This window comes from Lepisosteus platostomus, chromosome 14 (genome assembly GCF_059453375.1).
Source record: "Lepisosteus platostomus isolate fLepPlt1 chromosome 14, fLepPlt1.hap1, whole genome shotgun sequence".
NCBI classification, from domain to species: domain Eukaryota; kingdom Metazoa; phylum Chordata; class Actinopteri; order Semionotiformes; family Lepisosteidae; genus Lepisosteus; species Lepisosteus platostomus.
The window spans coordinates 41,191,438-41,210,984 of record NC_142624.1 but is presented as its reverse complement, the minus strand read 5'-3'; the positions used below and the strand labels follow the sequence as shown (position 1 = coordinate 41,210,984).

At 37.9% G+C, this 19,547-nt stretch overlaps 1 protein-coding gene across 1 annotated transcript in view; it reads left to right on the top strand.

The window, feature by feature from the left end:
- The window catches only part of thsd7ba (thrombospondin, type I, domain containing 7Ba), a 200,340-nt gene that overhangs the window by 112,583 nt on the left and 68,210 nt on the right, over positions 1–19,547 (top strand). The window contains exons 9-11 of the mRNA XM_088606307.1: positions 5,312–5,503; positions 8,030–8,264; positions 17,518–17,633. Coding sequence (XP_088462433.1) covers positions 5,312–5,503; positions 8,030–8,264; positions 17,518–17,633 — 543 coding nt within the window. The remainder of the gene's footprint in view (positions 1–5,311; positions 5,504–8,029; positions 8,265–17,517; positions 17,634–19,547) is intronic.

Sequence of the window (19,547 nt, the reverse complement as noted above, 5' to 3'; positions counted from 1 at the left end):
ATGTCATCACTGCCTTATATATGTTTTATGAAGTTATAAAAATGTACATTTGAAAGCTTCCCTCTTGGAATAGATATTAGCACTGAAAGCATTTAAAATTGTCCTCATTTGCATATTTATTTCCTCTGCTCAGAAGAGAAGAATATTTTATAGGTCTCAGAAACAATTATTAAAAAAATGTTTTTTCTAGATTCTAATAACAATGTGAGCACATTATGAGTGGTCCGTACAAGTTGGAAGACTATTGGTTTTTAATTTGAGTATATCTCCTTCACTGTAGGATATGACTTTATATGTTATTCTGTGTTGTTCCTTAAACATATGAATTCTTAGAAGCCTCAGAGAGATAGGATCTTAATATTTAATGTCAGGGTTAATCCCAATAGAATGAATTGAATGAAAGAAAAAGCACTTTGGATGAATGTTGCACCACAGTACACTTGGAATTATCATGTCCTATCAGGAAATTGATTTTATTTTGACATAGCAGAACTTGTCCGCATGACAAAACATGATGTAATACATATTGTACATTCCAACTCACTTTCTTCAGCTTCACTGTATTGAACAAAGTGTCCAAAGGGACACTTATTACATGTTAATGAAAACAAATTCCTTTTAAATATAGTTACTGGAGTGTTTTATACAATTTACTCACACCAAATCATGAATGAGAAGGAATATGTTACAGGTCATTATGTTAGTACATGGATTGGTTAATTAATACTTCATTAAAATTTGGGAAACCATGCTTTTTCCAAATCTCATATCAAATACAAAATCTGCTTGTTGTGCACTGTGAGTATTCTCTGTATTGTGCATTGAATAACACTGTGAGTGTATCTATACTGTTGGTTTTTTTTCTAGAACAAATTCTAATGTAGTTTGGTACACTGCTATGGTTTTTTACTCAGCATAGAGTTTATTGTGTCCTGTGATGGACTGGTGTGCCATCCAGGGTGTATCCTGCCTAGTGCCTGTTGCTTGCTGGGTTAGGCTCTGTTTCTGTGCTGTCATTCAAAAGGATGAAAACATATTACTTGCAAAATGTTTGATTTAGGGTGTAACTTTTCTTTTCTAGTGGATAAATTGATGGATGATTGCCCGTTATGCCTCCGACATGTAAGGGCAGCAACATCCTGTTGCTGTTACCGTAACATTAGGTTTTTATAGGACAGGGTTGTTAGCCTTGTGCCCAACATCCAACATGAGGGATTATTTAGTGGAGGAGACAGGCTAATACAGCATATACTAAATTCATGCACATTTTAATGATGTTTTGTATGGGTCATGACTTATATTTCAAATCACTGAGACTTTTTGATTATACATTGTATCTGTTCATTTTGAGAAGTGTATGTATATATAACTACAATTTGCTCTAATGGATGATCTGTTTCAAAGCATGATTTAGTTTCAAAGCATGTATGTCAAAGAGCTCATAAAGTAAATTTTACATTCTGAAATGCAATTTCATCAGTCAGTAATATTCAGAAGTGGGAATCTCTAAGTTAACACTAATCATAGAGAAGTGAAATGACAGTTGCATAATTCACTTAGTTGTTAAAATTAAAAGATTTCATAACTATTTTACCTTTAGTGACTTCTGCAGTAATTTTTTTTCTTCTATTAGAAGAGAGAATAAAGTTCTAAAAAGATATTCTTTATGTTTCAAGCACAAATGCATAAAATGCCCTTATTTTAAATTAGCAACTGTAATATATTTTTAATTTAATTTTTGGTAATCTGTTGCTGCCAATTTCAGAGGCAAAGTGCTTTGAAAAGATTAAAAGGGTGTTTAGTGCTGTGAGTTTAAGGTGGCATCACAGCCTCGTCTCCAGAAATGCTATTGAGTGCGCAGCCAAGTGAAGCCAGTTAGAGACCCTTTCTATCACATAACAACATGCAAACAGATTTACACTCTTAGGAACTTCTGCCTTCACCTGCTGTGGGTTCCTGTGAAAAGGGAAAACTGTACATTGTTGAATTATGTTTTCCCAAGTTTTCACGAGCTGACGGCTCCATTCAAGCAGCATTTATTTAAAAACAGGTTTGTTGGAATGTCTGGATAGCCAGTTAAGGCACAGAAGAATGCTTCTGTATCAATTTTTTTTTAAGTCAAAATAATTCTCAAAACTTTCAGACCAACCAGTAGTAACACCATTTATTAACAGCAACATAATTTATGCCACAGAAAAGTAGATGTTTTAATTAAATACTTATTAGTACTGTATGTATAGAAAGACACAATTTATAGGTATGTATACATACACACTTTCCGAATGAGTAACGGGGGTTAATCCTTCCGGGTATAATAGGCCGGCTGGAGTGTGATGCTGACCACATCACCTCCACCTCCAGTGTCGGATGGTCAAAAAAAATGGTGGCCCTTTATGGTCTGATAAGGGACCTACCTACTGTCACAAAGCATTCTTTCGGGACCCCATGCAGACAGCACAAACCGCGGAGGAGTGTGGAAGACACGAGGAAAAAAGCATGCAAAGGGGCTGGAAAGAAAACAGGGGGCGTGTCCAAGGTGCGCTGGTGTACAAGGGAGGTGTGTCCGAAGCAAACAGTCCAAGAGAGTCCGAGGCAAATCCATGCATGTTCCAATGTCCAAAACCTGGAAATCCATCCTGACAGACAAACAGAGTTAAAAGCCGGAGCAGGATCCTACAGAGGGTCGGGGGAATAAAAGGGGGGTCACGGGACCAGACGCTCCCTAATCCCGGACTCAGAAGATCAGGACACCGTGATGAAGCCTGTGCTGTCGAGTCGCTCCTGGACTTACGGGTAGGCGGGCTTCCGGGCCTCCATCTTCCAAAGCTGAGCCCAGATTGGCAGGAGCGTCTGGCTTTTATAGGATAGTAGGCAGGAACCGGAGGCAGGTGCAGGGGATCAGTAGAAAACTATGAAGGGCTGGAGTGTCCTTAAGAGGAGGCGTTTATGAGCGTGATACCTACCTACAGTACATATACACAGTAATTATAGTTGTTAGAGTTATTATTTTGAATAAGGTTGTATCTTTACATCAGGATATTCATGGACAAATGTGTTGAACGTTATCCAAATCAGTAAATAGATCTGTCTTCTTTGATGAGTGTAAAAGAATAATCTCACAGGTTTTACACCAGATGCATTTATTAATCTGATGCTTTGCTTCTGTTGCATCAGGATAAGGTGTCACAATTTTTTCAGCCTGTGTTTAGAGCGGTACTACTTTCGGGACAAGGTTCACTGTTTGGGCTCACTGTTATAATTGATGTTTCATTTAATTGGAAATGTTAAACTAAATACATGTATATGGTGGGTTGATAGTGATGTGTTTTTCAACTGATATAGTAAAAAGTCAGGAAAATAGTGGACAGGACGATTTCAGTCTTAGATTCCCTGCTTGATTAGTATTCCTGACGCTTATCAGTGGATAAGCAGAACTCTTCTAACCTGAACGTTCTTGTTTTTGAGTATTAGGTGTTCCACTGTAGGAACAGCCGATGACAGAATATTCCTCTGTACTGCACTGAAGAAAACGGCTTCTTACAAATTGCCTGTTAAATCTTGCAGGAATTGACACTTATACAGAAACACATAAAATGTGATGTTATATTATACAGAAACTATAAGAGCCATACTTTTTTTACCTGCATAAAATCAACAGAAGTGCAGTTTAAAAAGTGGAATTGACAATTATTTTATGCTTGCCCTTTTTAAAATCACCCAGTGCTCATGAACTTGTGTCTCCACTACAGCACCTTCACTGTGCCAAATGAACAAGGACCTGTGCATGTAAAGTATCTGCAAGCTCCACAGTGACACACAGGAGAGTTAGTTCGAACTGGTGGACCAGTGCATCCCTCTCTGATGTCCCTGCAAGCTTGTAGACGTCTGGTAGATTCCAGTAGTGGCTGTTAGCTTACAAGTTAAGGAGGCTCTACCTGACTTAAACCCACTAAATCCAACCAACCCCCCATGTTTGCTGTTCACAGTCAGCCAGTGACATGGCCCAGGTGTGCACCTTGGTTTTGGGAACAGGGGGCTCTGAGACCCCAGGTGTTTGCTTCTGATTGCATTGCTTTCTGTAGCTTTCCTACTATATGCATTTCCAATCTTTAAGAGAATCTGCAGCTGATATTGCTCACTACTAACAGAAAAAAGGAGTAGGTCTCTCATAAAACTATTCATTATATTCGGACTCTATACAGACGTGTATTTTTCATTTAAATATAGGGTGTGATGCTTAAATAGTAAGATATGCACATTTAGTGTACCATGCCTGAGACTGGATTGTACATTTAAAGCTTGAGAAAATCAGTATGCACTTAGAAAAAATGTATTTTCGTTCAGCAGATAATTAAAATGCACTACTTTGTAACAGCCTAACGGCAAAACCGTGAGACATAGCAGTGAAGAAACAATCAGCCTGCCATTTTCAATCAGCCTTTCATTTAATTTACCAACACATTAGTTCACATTTTAAATGCTACCAGCGCAGGGATTTTCACTGAAGTTTGATACTAACTAATAACTACAGCTTCATTACCTTGAATTTAATTTAATATTGAAATGGAAACCCCATAACTCTGTTTAGAAGTCAAGTCAGAATATTAATGCAATCCACTCAATTATGTTTATTATACATAATCAAATTCAAATTTTGTCTGTCAAGGCATTTTTCATTTTTAAGATCTAAATAACAAAAGTAATGAGTCAAATCTGAAGATTTTTCTTAGTTTCTGATTAAAATCTTAGAAACGTTCTTCTGTTTCACACATACCAATTTCTTCAGCAAAGTGTTCATTTTCAAGATAATATTTGGAATATTAAGAACATTTAATTTTTATACAACCTAAAACAGTTCAATTTTATTTGTAATTATATGTTTTTCTCATTTAAAGTTGTAGGATATATTACTTCCCAAAAAAGAGACAAATGCTTGTGACCAATAACAACTATTAATGTACTGTAACCTTTCAATTTTCAAACAAAACAACAACAATAAGATTAAGACTGAAAATAGGAGAAACCTCTTTACACATGGAGTACTGTGTGTCTGGAATAAGCTGCCCAACCCTGTGGTTCAACCACATCATTTAAGAAACCCCTACACAAGATTCTCAGATCTATTTGCTAAATGTTATTAAGTGAGCAATTTGGGCAGAACAGCCTCCTCCTGTTTGTATTTTTTCTAATTGTACTTTATTAGATCTCTATGTATTTTCATAATAATTATTGGGTAGGAAATTGAGTTTTTCGAGCTCAATTGTTATGTTAAATGTCAGAAATAAGTACACAAGTCTTCTGTTTTGTCTAGGTGAGGCTGTTCCCAGCGAGCAGTGTTTGGACGTCCCTCCACCTTCTCAGCTGCCCTGCGAAGTGCCCTGTCCCTCGGACTGCATTCTGAGCTCCTGGTCAGCGTGGTCAGCCTGCTCCCATTCCTGCTCCAGTAAAAGCACAGAAGGCAGGCAGAGCAGAACGAGAACGGTGCTAGCACTGCCAGGGCCAGGTACAGGCTCTTTTTGGTGATAATGTGGAAGCCATACTGTAGTTCATTTGATTTTCAGTTCAAGTTCAAGTTAAAGTTTCAGTGATTTTAATGACAACTGCAATTGGTTTGATCATAGTGAAATGCCCGTAAAAATTGGAAAGAAGTTTCAAATTAGTAGTAATAGTAGCAATCTCAGAGTGTGTTTGGGATGCATTCTCAAACAGGGGAGGGGATGTTGCCTGGCAAATGTCTGGGTGTTTTTGGGTCACCATAGCCTGTGACTCCCGTGACTATGTTCAATGTCAGTAATCTCCACGCTCTCTCACCACTCTTGTGCAGTCTGCAAATGTCATCTGTTATTGCATCTTCTAGTCACAGAAGAGCAGCAGGATGTTCAGTGCCAATGGAAATCCTAAATGTGAAATTACACAAAATACAAAGAACATATACAAGGCAGTCCAGAACAATACCATTCTGCCTTGTGAAATTGACATGAAAATGCAGTGTTTCCATAGAGCTGTGTCATTTAACAGTCACAGTAACAGCTGACCATAAAGAAATGCAAAAGTGGGCTAGTGGAAACGTAGTGGAGAAAGCAGAAAAGTTTAAGAAAAAAACATTAATCATTTTTTAGAGGTAACGTTTTCCTGCGAATGACAGTTTGTCTTGGTTTAAAGCATTAGTCAAAAACATGGTACAGCATGAACAGAAGCTTTTTAGGTACTGAAACTAGGTACTTGGTAACCTGATTCTGTAGAAACAAAAAGGAGTAATGCTGTAGAGTAGTCTTTGTAGTTTTGAGTAAAATATTATTGATAAGTTAGGTGGCGACTTTGGGCTTAACGATGTAATGTTACATTTATAGCAACTGGTTATCTGGATTTAGGGAGAGCTGTGCTGTCAAATGGAGTCCTGAGGCAGTAAATTACTCTGCAGTTGACTCTGACTATATGACATAAATCATGCATGCCCTGTTTCAAATTGCACAAGCACAAGTCTAATTAAGACGAAAATACACCTGAGCCTTGGGACATTCAGCTCCCACACAAAGTCACTTTTCACTTAATTGTCACCCAATTCCACCTTGGGAATATGTTTCCTAGTCATACATTCTGACAACACAGCTGAAATATTGTTAACCTGGTGTTTGCTTATTAATATTAACTCAGTCTGTGGTCAACAGTTGTGACTTACATTAAAATATTTTAGCAATTAGTATGTTGTTTTCTATAGAATTAGAAACATATTAATACCGTGACAGTTTACAACAATAACATTACCATCAGAAAAATCAGGTTCAGATTCAAAGAGGTGTATTAGCATGACTAATGAATTACAAACTTGTCAAGGCAATTGCAATTAACAAATCATTTAAGAACAATCACAGTAAAAACTATTATTATTATTTGAGAGGCTCAGTCTATGTTCCTCTGGCTGTAACTGGAAAGCACACACTGGGCTGCCAGTCAAGTAGGGAGACAGAAAAGGGTAGAGGAAGCTGTCTCTGGAGAACATAAACTCCACAGTAGCTGAGGATCAGCTTTATGAGCAGAAAGAGAGATAGAGAGATCCACCACCCAAAACCATGAGTAATATCCTTTACCTGTAACCCTGTAACCATATCTACAGGTTTGGCCTAGAATGCACATCAAAACTTGTGTCAGCAGTAGGGAATACTGAGTTTAATGCTTCACAACTCAGCGAAAATCGATAGGTGGCACCTGTGTTGTGTTACATGTTAGATGTTAGTAAAATGGTAGCTTTATTTAATCTGTTTAATCTGACTTGAGTAGTCATTTGAATAAATTTGTCATGCACTGTGAGTTGCATTGTAGCTTATACATGTCTGGACTATATATTGATCAATATTTGGTATCTAACCTGTTAATATTACTACTTGTCATTGAGGTACTGTAACAAGAGGGTAACACGGAGCTCTTTTTAGAGCATTTTTAGAGCTAGCCCAATGGGAAGAAATAACTTTTGGGTTTAACCTTTCCCTTCCGTTCCATATTAGCATCCTTGGAGAAGGCTCTCTGGGGTTTGCCTGCACTTTAACATGTCTACCTACTGCAAGAGTCAGCTCTTAGCCAGCTACCAGCAGGATCTAACCAGAGAATGATGTAATATGGTCACTTTCATGATGGAGAGTTTGTTGGTGTCCTCACAGTGTGTGGTCTTTTCTTTGTAATTTTCTCTGCCTCAGCTATACTTAAAGAGACAGATAATTAACTCAAATGGGCAAATTGCGCACTTTACCCTCTCATTACCTTATATAGCCCATTAACCCCACATGCTTTCCTAAACAGCGACAGTTGCCCTATTACACCTCCATTACAATTTACTTTTCTCAATCTGCTTTCTTTCATTCTTCTATAGTTAATCTTGCAGTTCATGGAATTAATTTTCTTTAATTGGATCCTTTTCTTTTTTAATTATTTTATAAGGTTATTTATTTCTCCTTACCTATGTTGCAATTGAATTGATCAATGATTTATGCAAGTGCTGTGTAACCTTTGATTTCCTCCTTTTTGTTTTACTCAGAGGGAGAACCATGCCCAGCAGCTGTGGCCCTGGAAGAGTGGAGGCTGTGTAATGACCATCCATGCTCTGCTTTTTACTGGGAAGTTTCATCCTGGGGAGACTGCATTGAAGACTCCTCTGTGACCAACCTAAATGCTACCAATAACTGGAATGGCAAACCAGCCTGTGCGATTGGTGTTCAGACTCGCAAGGTCACCTGCATGAAAGTCAATGTCGGGCAAGTTACACCCAAAAGGTAATCCACAGGCTTTTGGATGCAATTTCAAATGTAAAAAGAATTCATATTGAACTGGAATGGATATGATAGATGCACCAAACATTGATTATTAGAATGTAGTTTAGACTGGCCAAGCATGATATGCACTTTTACAGTGAAAGTAATGAGTGTCTTTTTTTGTTCTGTTCTGCACAAGGAAATGCTTCATTTGATTTTTTGTATCAGTGTTGCAGTTTACATTAGTTTCTGTAGTGTAAAGTAGATTAAAGGAGGAGAACCAAACTTTAATGTTCAAAACTGCCTAGTACTATTGCACTTCTCCATGCCCCCCAGACTGCCCTACACAAACACTTAAGGACCCCAAAGGGAGGGCGATGCCCTGGGGTACCAGGGAAACAGTGATAAGTTACCCTCATCTTCACCCCAGTGCTCAATCCCAATCCCAGGGTCCTTCCTGCTTAACACTCGGTGGAAACACCAAATGCTACATTATTTTATATTCCAGTATTTCATATTTTGCATTCTGAACTTATGGGAAATGCCATGTTGTATTTGTATTCGGCAGTTCAGTTAGTTGACTACAGGTCATCAACTCTTTAATACAGAGCTCCTGTCTTTGTTTGTCTTTGTAATAAAATATATAGATCACTATATTTTACATCAATGCAGTTCTATTACCAGCAATATCAGCTTGCTATCCACAGCAAATATGAGCAACCTATTAAGAAAATAGTCAGGTTGGCTTAAGAAGGGGATTCAGTTACAGCAAATCAGCCAGCAGATTGCTATATGGTCTCTTTTTTGTATAAAGCCACACTGGGTATCCATTATCTAATTGTTAGATTGTTGATTAAGGGTGTGGATTGAGCGTCCATTACCAGGGGGCCATGACTGCAACAGTCAACATCCAAGAGTCTGCCGCCCACAGCTGGTTTTTGGGTCATAGCCAAGAGCAGCTGCTGGAAGTTGGCCATGGTACTCTGTTGAACCTCCTGCAATGGGAGAGTGCCTCCCTGTGAGACTCTGTCCAGCAGACCACCAAACAGACACAGAGACTGCAAGGTGCCGCCCCTGGATAAACTGCATCAGCAATGCACACAACTGTCCAGTGAACTGGGGGTGTAAAGTGAGGCCCTGCAGAACAGCAGATAGCAGGGGAATGAGTCCCTGAGTGGGGAATAAGGTGCAGTTCTTATCAGCAAGACTAGAGACAGATGGTGATGCACCTGGGTCTGAGCCTTCAGAAGAGGGGGGAGATGATAACTGGCACTGTCTTTAGAGGACAAAGGAGATGACCTACAGTTACTGCCCTGGGCTGAGCCCAGGGAAGGTGAAGATATACTGCAGTTATCCATCCTTTATGAAAGACCTTGTAGAGGTGTTGAGGTGGAGAGAGAAGGTGTAGGTAGAATGTCTAGCCCAAAAGCCACTGAAAGAGTGAGAGCCCAGTGAGTCCACAACCTTCTCCTTCAATCCTGAGGTAGGAGATGATGTTTCCTGGACAACAAAACGACTCTTGCTGCAGGCCCTGTCCTGTCTGTAGGAGACAGCATCCCCTGGAGAACAGTGCTGCTATCCTTGCAGTTTATTGCATGGACAGTTCTCTCTGAAGTGTCAGTCTAACGGAAAGGTTGTCATCTGTGTGGCAACCAGCCTCCAAGAGGAAAGCTGGAGCACCTGGCCAGGAACTGATAGTCTTCAGCTGACCTTGGATGGATGGTTCATAGTGGAGTGTATTTTACCCAGAAGGATACCTTCTCCAATTCAACCTGTCCTTGTTTGTGGCAGGTTGATACTCTCCCCATTGGTGAGAGCTGAGGGGGGATTTGTGGCAGGGTTTTTAAAAGGGGGCTGCTTTTACAGCCAAATGACCTCTTATTATTCTGAATAGCCACAATGGGTTCTGAAAATGCACATTCTCACATGGGTATAATTAGTTTTGTCTAGTACATAAAGGGCATGCTCTGTGCTAGTGGTGGTTAGGACGTGTTTTTCTTTTTATGTTAAAACCTGTAAAACCTGCAATATCTTCATTCCATTGACTGTTCATCGGACATCAGATGGTTGGTGTTTCCTTATACTTTCCCTCCCTGTGGTCACATATCACTCACTGTGCTTGTTGTTAACCAGTCACTCTACAACACTACACAGGGCAGAAAATTGTTGCTCAGTGTTAACTGCAGCAGTTAATCCTTTTTAGCAGAATCTTCAATTATCTTTTTATTGCTTACAACTAACATTCCCAGTACTGCCTTCATTTACTGCTGCTCATAGACATTTATTTGATGAGCTTGTTCATTTGTTTTAGTTTCTGAAAGGTGTACTTGTGGACTTTTTAATGGAAGTTTAATTTTTCCTAATGTAAGAGAATTCATACTTCTCTCTATTACACTTAGATGAACTAGATGTCAAGATAAGTTGCAGGTATTTTTAATGTTTCATTAATAGAAATGATATTGGATATACAGTATCCACAATTTAGACACAAATAGGTTATATAATTTTCATCTATATTTATAATATTCTTATATATTCTTCAGTAGTGTTTTTACTTTACACTTCCTGGTCAAGTGAATAGAGCGTGAATAGCACCCCAAGCAAAGAGTCTTTATTGATCAATAATAACAAAACTGAATAATAACTAGTTCAAGTAGGCAGTTGCATCAGCATGAGTAGGCTGCAAAGGAACAGGTAATAGTTTATTCCATGCTGAAAGGAAAATATAAAAAAGACACAACGTTTCGGCTGTGCAGTCTTCTCCAGGTGTGCTTCAGGTGTGTCTCTTTTACTTTTCCATTCAGCATGGAATAAACCATCACCTGTTCCTAAATAATAACTATATTAATGGATAATAAAACTGAATTATATTCAGTACTTATAGAAATATATACGTAGGTGTGGTAGAAACCGTTAATTTCAGTGCTTAATATTCTCTCAGTCCTGAAGCAGTGTTCATCTGGGCTGTGAAGGATTATTTTTAGAGCCTGAGATGGCATTTCAGTTTGAGATCAAAGCACTGCGTTCTTCCATGGGCCAGCTTTGTTGTGCCACACAGGAGCCTGCAAGTGAAATGGTTTCAAAGCTGCCCCAAATCACATCATTGATCTGTATGACACTGTAATAAGGCAGTAATGAGATACTCTACAAAAAATTTGATAATTAACACAGACAGTGCCAAAATGATAGAAGTGATTTTGAATTATTAGAATGACGGCATTTTTGTAATATGGCATAGCTATAAAATTATTTGCAGTATCCTAGAAAATCATTTTTATTTGCTCTACCAGGAAAGCTTATTTAAAAATTTACCCATAGATAATCAGATGTTTGACCTTCTTAAGGGTTAAAATAATATCATATTTGTATGAATATGTCCTTGAAGGGAATTATCCTAAAAATGTGTTTCCCATGGGTGATTCAATGCTACTCCACAAAAGACGAAAGTGCATACAGTATACTGGGTTTAGTACTGTATGTGCTCTGCAAATTAAAGGTACCATATTAGTGTCATGCAGCATTAACGTATATATATATAGTTCTCGTTTCCGTTTCTCATTTATTTATTTTTCATAGTATTAAAATGTAGTTTGTATAATTATTGCTGTGGAGAATAAAGTCTCCAAACTGTAAACATTCACACGGTAAAGGACTAATCGGCTGTTATGTTTCACTGACCTTTGGTTTAGAAAAGACCATTTGATGAGCTTCTTAATGACCCTCATCCCCTTATAACCACTGTTGGTATATACTCTAGTGGAGACTAATGTGTTTTAACCATTAGGTAAGCTGAGAATCTCTGTAGTCTGACATTCATCTAGTAGCAAGCACAACTCAGAGATTCCCTTTTCATCTCACCAGTATCGTTTTGTTAGTATCCCAAACAAGGGAGATGGTACTAATTACAAAGTACAGCACTAATGAGACCAGAGAGTTCAGATCAGCCTGCATGTGTCATTCTCCTAAGCGAAACGATCACCCTGTTAAACATTAACAGACCTTGTCAGAACTTCGGAAAGTTAATTAAAATTGTAAAGATTAATTGAGATTAATTGTGCGAGATAAAATGGGCCTCTTGATCATGTTTTTCTGCAGGAGAGTGGTTGGGAGTTCACACTGCAGTGGTTTATTAACCTAGCCTTATGGTCTAACTGGCAGGTGTACAAAAATAAATTATGTATAGTATGTACTGTAACGAGATTATGTGCAACATCAGACCTCTGGAGGATCCTCCCAGGACCTTGTCTGCACAGCCCACAAATCTGTCACTTCAAAAAGGTGTCTATAGCTAAATGGACCGGTCTTGTTATTTTTGGGAGACGGTCATTGTATGAGGTGAGGTAGGACTCACCCGCTTAGAAAGAACCCAGAATGGTCTGAGAGAGATGTCAGGTTCTTGAATGTATTCCCTGGATATTAACACCAAGAATGGATTTGGTCTATCTATAATGGATTTGATACTTAAGCAGTCTCATTGACATCGGAAGTGACATCTGCAGAAATGAAGTAATAGGACCTGAGTGGACCTTTGAAAGGTTACAGTAGGTCATCTCCTTTGTCCTCTAAAGAGCCAAGCGTGGGCAGTGCCAGCTATCATCTCCCCCCTCTTCTGGAGGCTCAGACCCAGGTGCATCACCATCTGTCTCTAGTCTTGCTGATAAGAACTGCACCTTATTCCCCACTCAGGGACTCATTCCCCTGCTATCTGCTGTTCTGCAGGGCCTCACTTTACACCCCCAGTTCACAGGTTTCTTCTAGAGACACTAATCCAAGGCAGGTTCTTTGAAGCTGACCATTAAAACTTTATTATAAGTTTGGTACAGTTACAAAGAAACAGTAGGAGGCAGCTTCTGAGATTGCCGGAAACAGCTCCTCTTAAACTGTGATTATCAAGTGGATGATAAGAACAGTCTTTGATATTTCTCTAAGAATTAACTCTGGGTTTAAATTGTGAGTTTAACATAAATACATATAAAAGGCAAAAAATAAATAGCTAAGAAACCACTTTTCTATCACTAAAGTGTGGTACATTCATTTTGAAACTACAGGAATGTACTGTTTGTGGCCTGTATACATTTACTGAAATCAAAGGAGAAGTCCATTGTATATTTCTCAGGACACAGGATCTGTGTGCTCAAAAACCCACTGTTCTTGACAGGCGTGTGCTCAGCACTTGGGGGGTAGCAGCCTTATATGGGTCCACAAACACAAAGTCATAGGTCCTGAGCACTTCTAGAAGGTTCTGCTTTCTCCCATGTGCTTCTGATTAGAACTCTGCTCCTTACATCCCCACCACACTTTTAATCAATTAGTTTGCTAACAATCTAGCCAATATTGACTGATGTGTGAGACCATCAGAACGATGGCAAACAAAAGATCATTCACATAGTCTTTTGTTATTTAGTAGCTAAATAATCCGGAGTCTGAATCCGGAGTTTTGTACAGCTGATTCTTGGAGGATTTGCTTTTTCCAGATGCTTGCAACTCTTTGTGTAAAGAAGCACTGTGTAAAAATGGGCAGGTAGGAGGTAGGGATCCTGTGCAGGAGAGAGAGAACACCAATCCAAATCGCTAAACAAAACATATTCCAGGAAACAAGCAAGGAGGTCAGAAAACGAGATGGACAACTAGAGGGCAACAACCCGAAACGGAAGAATAAACGAGGGGCAAGGGGTGATACTGTAGGTACAGGACATGGCTTACGGGGTGAGCATTTGTTAAACACAGTGTGGGTGAGAATCCGAGACAGGTCAGAGACGCGTGCGAAATGCGTAACACACTGTCTGTTGTCCATAGCCGATTGATTCCCTTTAAATTTCCATTTGTGACCCTGTGTACATATTATGCTACTGAATGTGAAATACGGTAGTCCCTGTCTACACCTCTTAGGATTTTATATATGACAAAAACTGGAATCTTGTGTGAACCAAGATGACTTTTAGGACTTCTGGTTTGTTACACCTTTCAAAATCTTCTTTACTTGAAACTACACAGTACTGTATGTGAACTAAAATGAAACATAGTAGATTTTTTAAAAGCAAAACAATTTCTTTGACAAATTCTAAACATGATAATGAAAATAAATATATTTTCTTACGCAAGCTGCTTTTATTCAGAGATTATCTAGCCACTACATACAGTATATTCACTCCAAATATGGTAGGTAGCATTCAAGTAATGATAGAATTTAGTGTTCTTAAATACATTATATTTGTGTGACTACCTTTTTTTTGTGCAAAATTCAAGCTGTTGTTGGGGGAATTGCTGAGCCAATTGACTTGAAACTAAACAGATTTCATCATACACAGACTTGTTGCAGTCCTGTAATCTGTAGATTGTGGTAATACTTCATATACCAAGACTTTGTATGCTTGGGAAAATATGCTCTACACAACTAGCTATTTGTTTTCAAAACTACTTTAGACAATCAATTCCAATAAACATAGTTGGTATTATATTACTGTCAAAGTATTTACAACACAGTGACATAGGGCTCCTGCTCAAATCAGTTTGTCCCCTTGTCGAAATACAACCTAACCACTAAAATTTTCCCTTGCCAAAATTTGTTCAGCAGAAATTGACTGATAACTTTCTGGGGCAGTGCAATTTAAATATTTCAATGTGAGGTGGCTGCATCTACCTCTTTATGATTTCTTATCTATTGCACATCTCCAGTCATTGTTTACGCGTCTGTATTGTTTACATTCAAACTGTCTACATGTTTACTTGCACATTGTCTATTGTTTGTTTGTACATTGTCTTGATGCACTGTTTGCACTTTGTCTTGTTTTTTACACTTGTTTTACAATCGAGAGACTTTCTGTAAGTAAGAATTCCATTGTGCCAGTACCGGTTACATATGGCAATAAAGTTCAAGTTCAAGTTCAAGTTCAAGACACCTGTCCCACCACCAGTGTTTTTATGACATGATAATCTGTATCTGACAGGTTTCATCAAAACTCAAACCTGATAAAGATTAGCACCTCATACATCACAGCGGTTCCCCATACTCACACCAGGTTATCGCATGTTTGGAAATGGAAACTTTGGTCTTACAAGCTCTGCCAGCATCTAGATTTGTTTATACTGTACTCCTGGTGTCTTGCAACACTTTGTGGGAAGGGACTTGCTTGTAAAGCTTTAGAACTTCATGCAGTTTTTTGGATCTCTAGATAATATCTACAAGAATAAAAATACAGAATGTATAAAAGGAAAAACTCCATGTGTGAATAAATCTTGGCTCCCATTCTGACAGATTCTTTTCCTTAGAACAATATCCAGATGGCCCTACCTTCTCCATTTCAATAATAAAACAAAATGTAAATTATAATTTCAATTGGAGACCTCCGTCTTCTTCTTCCTCTTATTTTTTAGTATGGGGGCATTGAAAGTTCCAGTTAAGACTATTTTTTTGTTAAGACTATTAAATCAAAACTCCTATAAAAACACATTTAAATTGATGCCGTAAAACCTTTAGATAAAGCATTTATCACATAGTATGTCTTTCAAATGTAATTGATTTTGTGAAAAAAAAACATGGTCCACTAGCATTTTAACAGGCAGTCTATTTTTTCCTGCTTATTGATGGGAGCATGATTATTAAGGATGTAAGAATACCATCATCAGCATCAGTTTGTCAAATGATAGGATTTCAGAATTTAATCCATTTAGATTAAATATGGTCCAAACAGACACTTGCCCTTTTCAAAATACAGGCTGAAATGCACAGTGGAAATGAAAATTGTACTGAACATGTAATTTAATCGTTTACTATAATCACGTATTAAGCAGTTTAATGTGGATTGTTTTGTTTGAAATCTCTTTCCTGTGAGGTCTGTGGCACTGAAGCAAGCCAAAACAAAGCAATAAAGATTTTTAAAATCAAAGAATGTAGAGTAGAAAAAGAATCTGAGTTGAAAGTCTCCAGTTCCTTTTTAAGCTTTTGCAGATGAGCACATAGTACTTGACTGTTCTGCATCAATTTTTAAGGGAAACCATCTGATGATGAAATGTTGAGTAAAACATCCTGGCTTTACTGGACTGGATGTGCCACAAACCAGTGATGAAATCGTCTTCCCAGGTGCAAATGAACTTTAGTGGCAGGGGCTAACGTCTTGTCTTTTCCTTTCCTGCTTTTGAGCGGATGCAGATCACGGAATTACTTACTCAGAACACTTTGCTGCTTTTTCATTCCTGCCAATGTTCTGTTCAGAAATTAAGTCTTTTCTTCTGTATGGATTTTTAATAGAAAGATTAAAAGAAATTGTCCATGTGGCAGTAAGAGGTGTTGGCTGCAGGCAGTATTTACATTCACTGAGCCACTCAAACATAATGACGGTTTTCTAAATCATGATTTCACAGCACTTGCTGTGTCCCTGAAGACCTTTTGTCCCTGTCTATTGAGTTTCATTCTTTCTGGTACAACAATACTAGCAAATACTCTTATTGAATATGGATTTCGTTACTGTTCTCTACCGATTTGCGCTATGACTTTCATTTGAATATTATTTCTTATGTTAATGCATGCAAAATAATTATGCAAATAATAATAATTCTGTAACTTTGCACAAAGCTATGGGCCTATCTTGGGAGTCGGCTTGTACCCATTGTTTTTGACTCGAGCTATTTGATCTTGTTCTCCTTTAATTTGGATCGTAATCTGTTCTAAGGTATATTGGATACCCCAAAGCACGGCTGCATGAACCCCTTTTTATTTGTGTTGTCTTTTCTGCACCTCTGCATTCTGAGAGGATTTGTAAATGAATATGAAACACTATAAGGTCACAATTTTTTTTTATTTTATCCGGTTTCTGCTTGATTGTGTTTACAAACATCACTTCATTTCTGCATTTGTCTTTAGTGTTTTACCATTTATTGAAATGTATATCTAAAAACAGGAATGACTGTGCTTTTAAAAAGAAGGTAAGAAAAAAAATTAATTGGTGCTAGGGGACACTCCAATATTTGAGACTCAGCACTGAGTGTCCTTCTGTTGTGATGCACAAGGGCACTCATAACACAGGTGCTGAGAAATACTGTTCAAGCTGTGTTATGCAAAGTCTGAAAAGACTTTCAAAAGTGTGTAAGTCTGACAGATAGCACTCCAAAGCATTCCCTGTCATTACATTACTTCTAAAATCTGTCAGCAATTGATTCCAAAAGGCGAGAAGTGATTCAGTTTATGAACTGACAGAAGAATAAATTGTATTTGTCTTTGCTTTGAATCGTTATTTTGTTTGAAACATGAGCTTTTTATTTTTTATGTGAAATGTAGGTGTCCAGATTCAACGCGGCCAGACGCAATTCGCCCATGTTTGTTACCCTGCAGGAAGGATTGCACTGTGACACCTTTCAGCGAATGGACTCCATGCCCTACTGCATGCCAACCAGGTATAGTTTCAACTAATTCATCAACAATCATTTATTTGTATATTCATATTAAGGAAGCTTTACAAACCAGCTTTAATTGTATTTAATTGTGTTTGCCTCAATAATCCTGAAGGATACACTGAGAAACCAAAACTTGAATTTATTATTATTTATTATTGCATCACATCACACAGCTGTGAACTTCAGCTGTAACTGAAGATCCTTAACAGGGTAAAGGTTTGCTTCCTGGGCTGGGTCCTCATATCATTGCATGATTCACTTGTGCTACTGCAATGAGCCTTACAGCCAGTAAGACAAAAGTCATTCTCTTAGCTTGAATTCAGTTAAAAGGCACAGAAAGACCTCACAGAGGTACTGTATTAGTGTGGTGGTATGGCAAACATCAGTATAGTGCAAAAGATAAATTCAGGATCAGACAAGTATAGACATTATCAAATTTGCAGGAAGCAAAAGCTTGTTTTGGCACACAACACAGTGATTTCCTGGTATTCTCGATATAACCTGGGAAAAACAATCCCTTGTTTTTCAATTCTCAATTCTCCTCTCTTGGGAGTAAGTCTGTTGTAGCATCTTTCACAGTGGTGACAGCTTGCCTTCTCCCTGAAACTTTAAACAGACAGATATACAGTACAGTGTATTCTTGCAACATGTTTCTGTAATTTAAGAGCAGACAGCTTTTGCTGTGTGGGTCTCTAAGGGCTATTGCATAGCAAAACTCTTGTTACATCCTTGGGCTGTTCTTTACGTTCCTTCATTTGATGATTGCTTCTATAAAAGTTTGAAATACAGTACAGCAAGGGAAGCTGTCTCAAAAAAATAAAAATAAAAATAAAAGAACTACAGAGAAATGAAGAGTGCTACTGAGGCCTGGCTTTGACTTGATCTCCAAATGATTTGATGTTGAATGCCATATTTTAACAGTTTGATAAATACTGCTACAGTATATTAATGCACAGTTATTGTAAAATATCATTGTGTATTGGGTCTTACTATAAATCAATTTCAGTAATGTATTAGGAGTTTAACTCTAAAAGATAAAGAGGTGTCCTCTTTGAATAACATTTTGACTAATTATTTCTTAATTCTAATCTTTGGACCAGAACAAGTCTGGATGCTCTCATTTGTACTTTAAACCAGTAAGACCTTGTAGCACAGTGAACATAAGTCAACAAAATTCCAAGTAACATCTAACTAATGTCTAGCATCATTTTGAAATGACTTGACTTGCTTTTATGCTCTGAACAGTGTCCAAGTATTTTCCTGGCCTTTTTCATCGCTGCTCTGCATTATCTATTTGGAGAGTGATGTCAACATAAAACTCCTTCTTTCCCATGTCTTGTTTCCTCCAGCTAATATCACCCATTTCACATCTGAAATTCACGTTCTAGCTCTCTGCATGTAATACTTTATACTGAACAACATTAAATTCATTTTAACAGGTGTCATTTGGTTCTCAGTTGTGTCTACATTTTCTTGTATTGCTTTGCACTGCTACGAGATAATTTGCATCTCCACCTATTTTTGTAACATCTGTGAATTTTGATCACTATACAAGAGATCATTAATGTCAATTAGGATTATTGCCTTTATGACCCAAGTTGGGATATGCCAAAAGACAAATTCCTAATACAAGAAATTGTATATGGCCAATAAAGTCATCTTATCTCGTCTTGATGGCCTCACTCCAGTCTAACGAAAAGGACTTGGTTGGCTATGTTAAAGCTACTTACTGGATATTAAGTGTTATACATGTATAAGTCCTATACATTCTAAAATGAGGAAAGCAATAAAAAGTTTTAAAAAAATAGGATATGGTGAAACAAATCACTGATGGGTGTTAAAATTGGGCAATGCCTTTATTTAAAATCCTGGGACTTAAGGCTAGGTCTTTAACCAAAAGGCTGGAGGAACTGA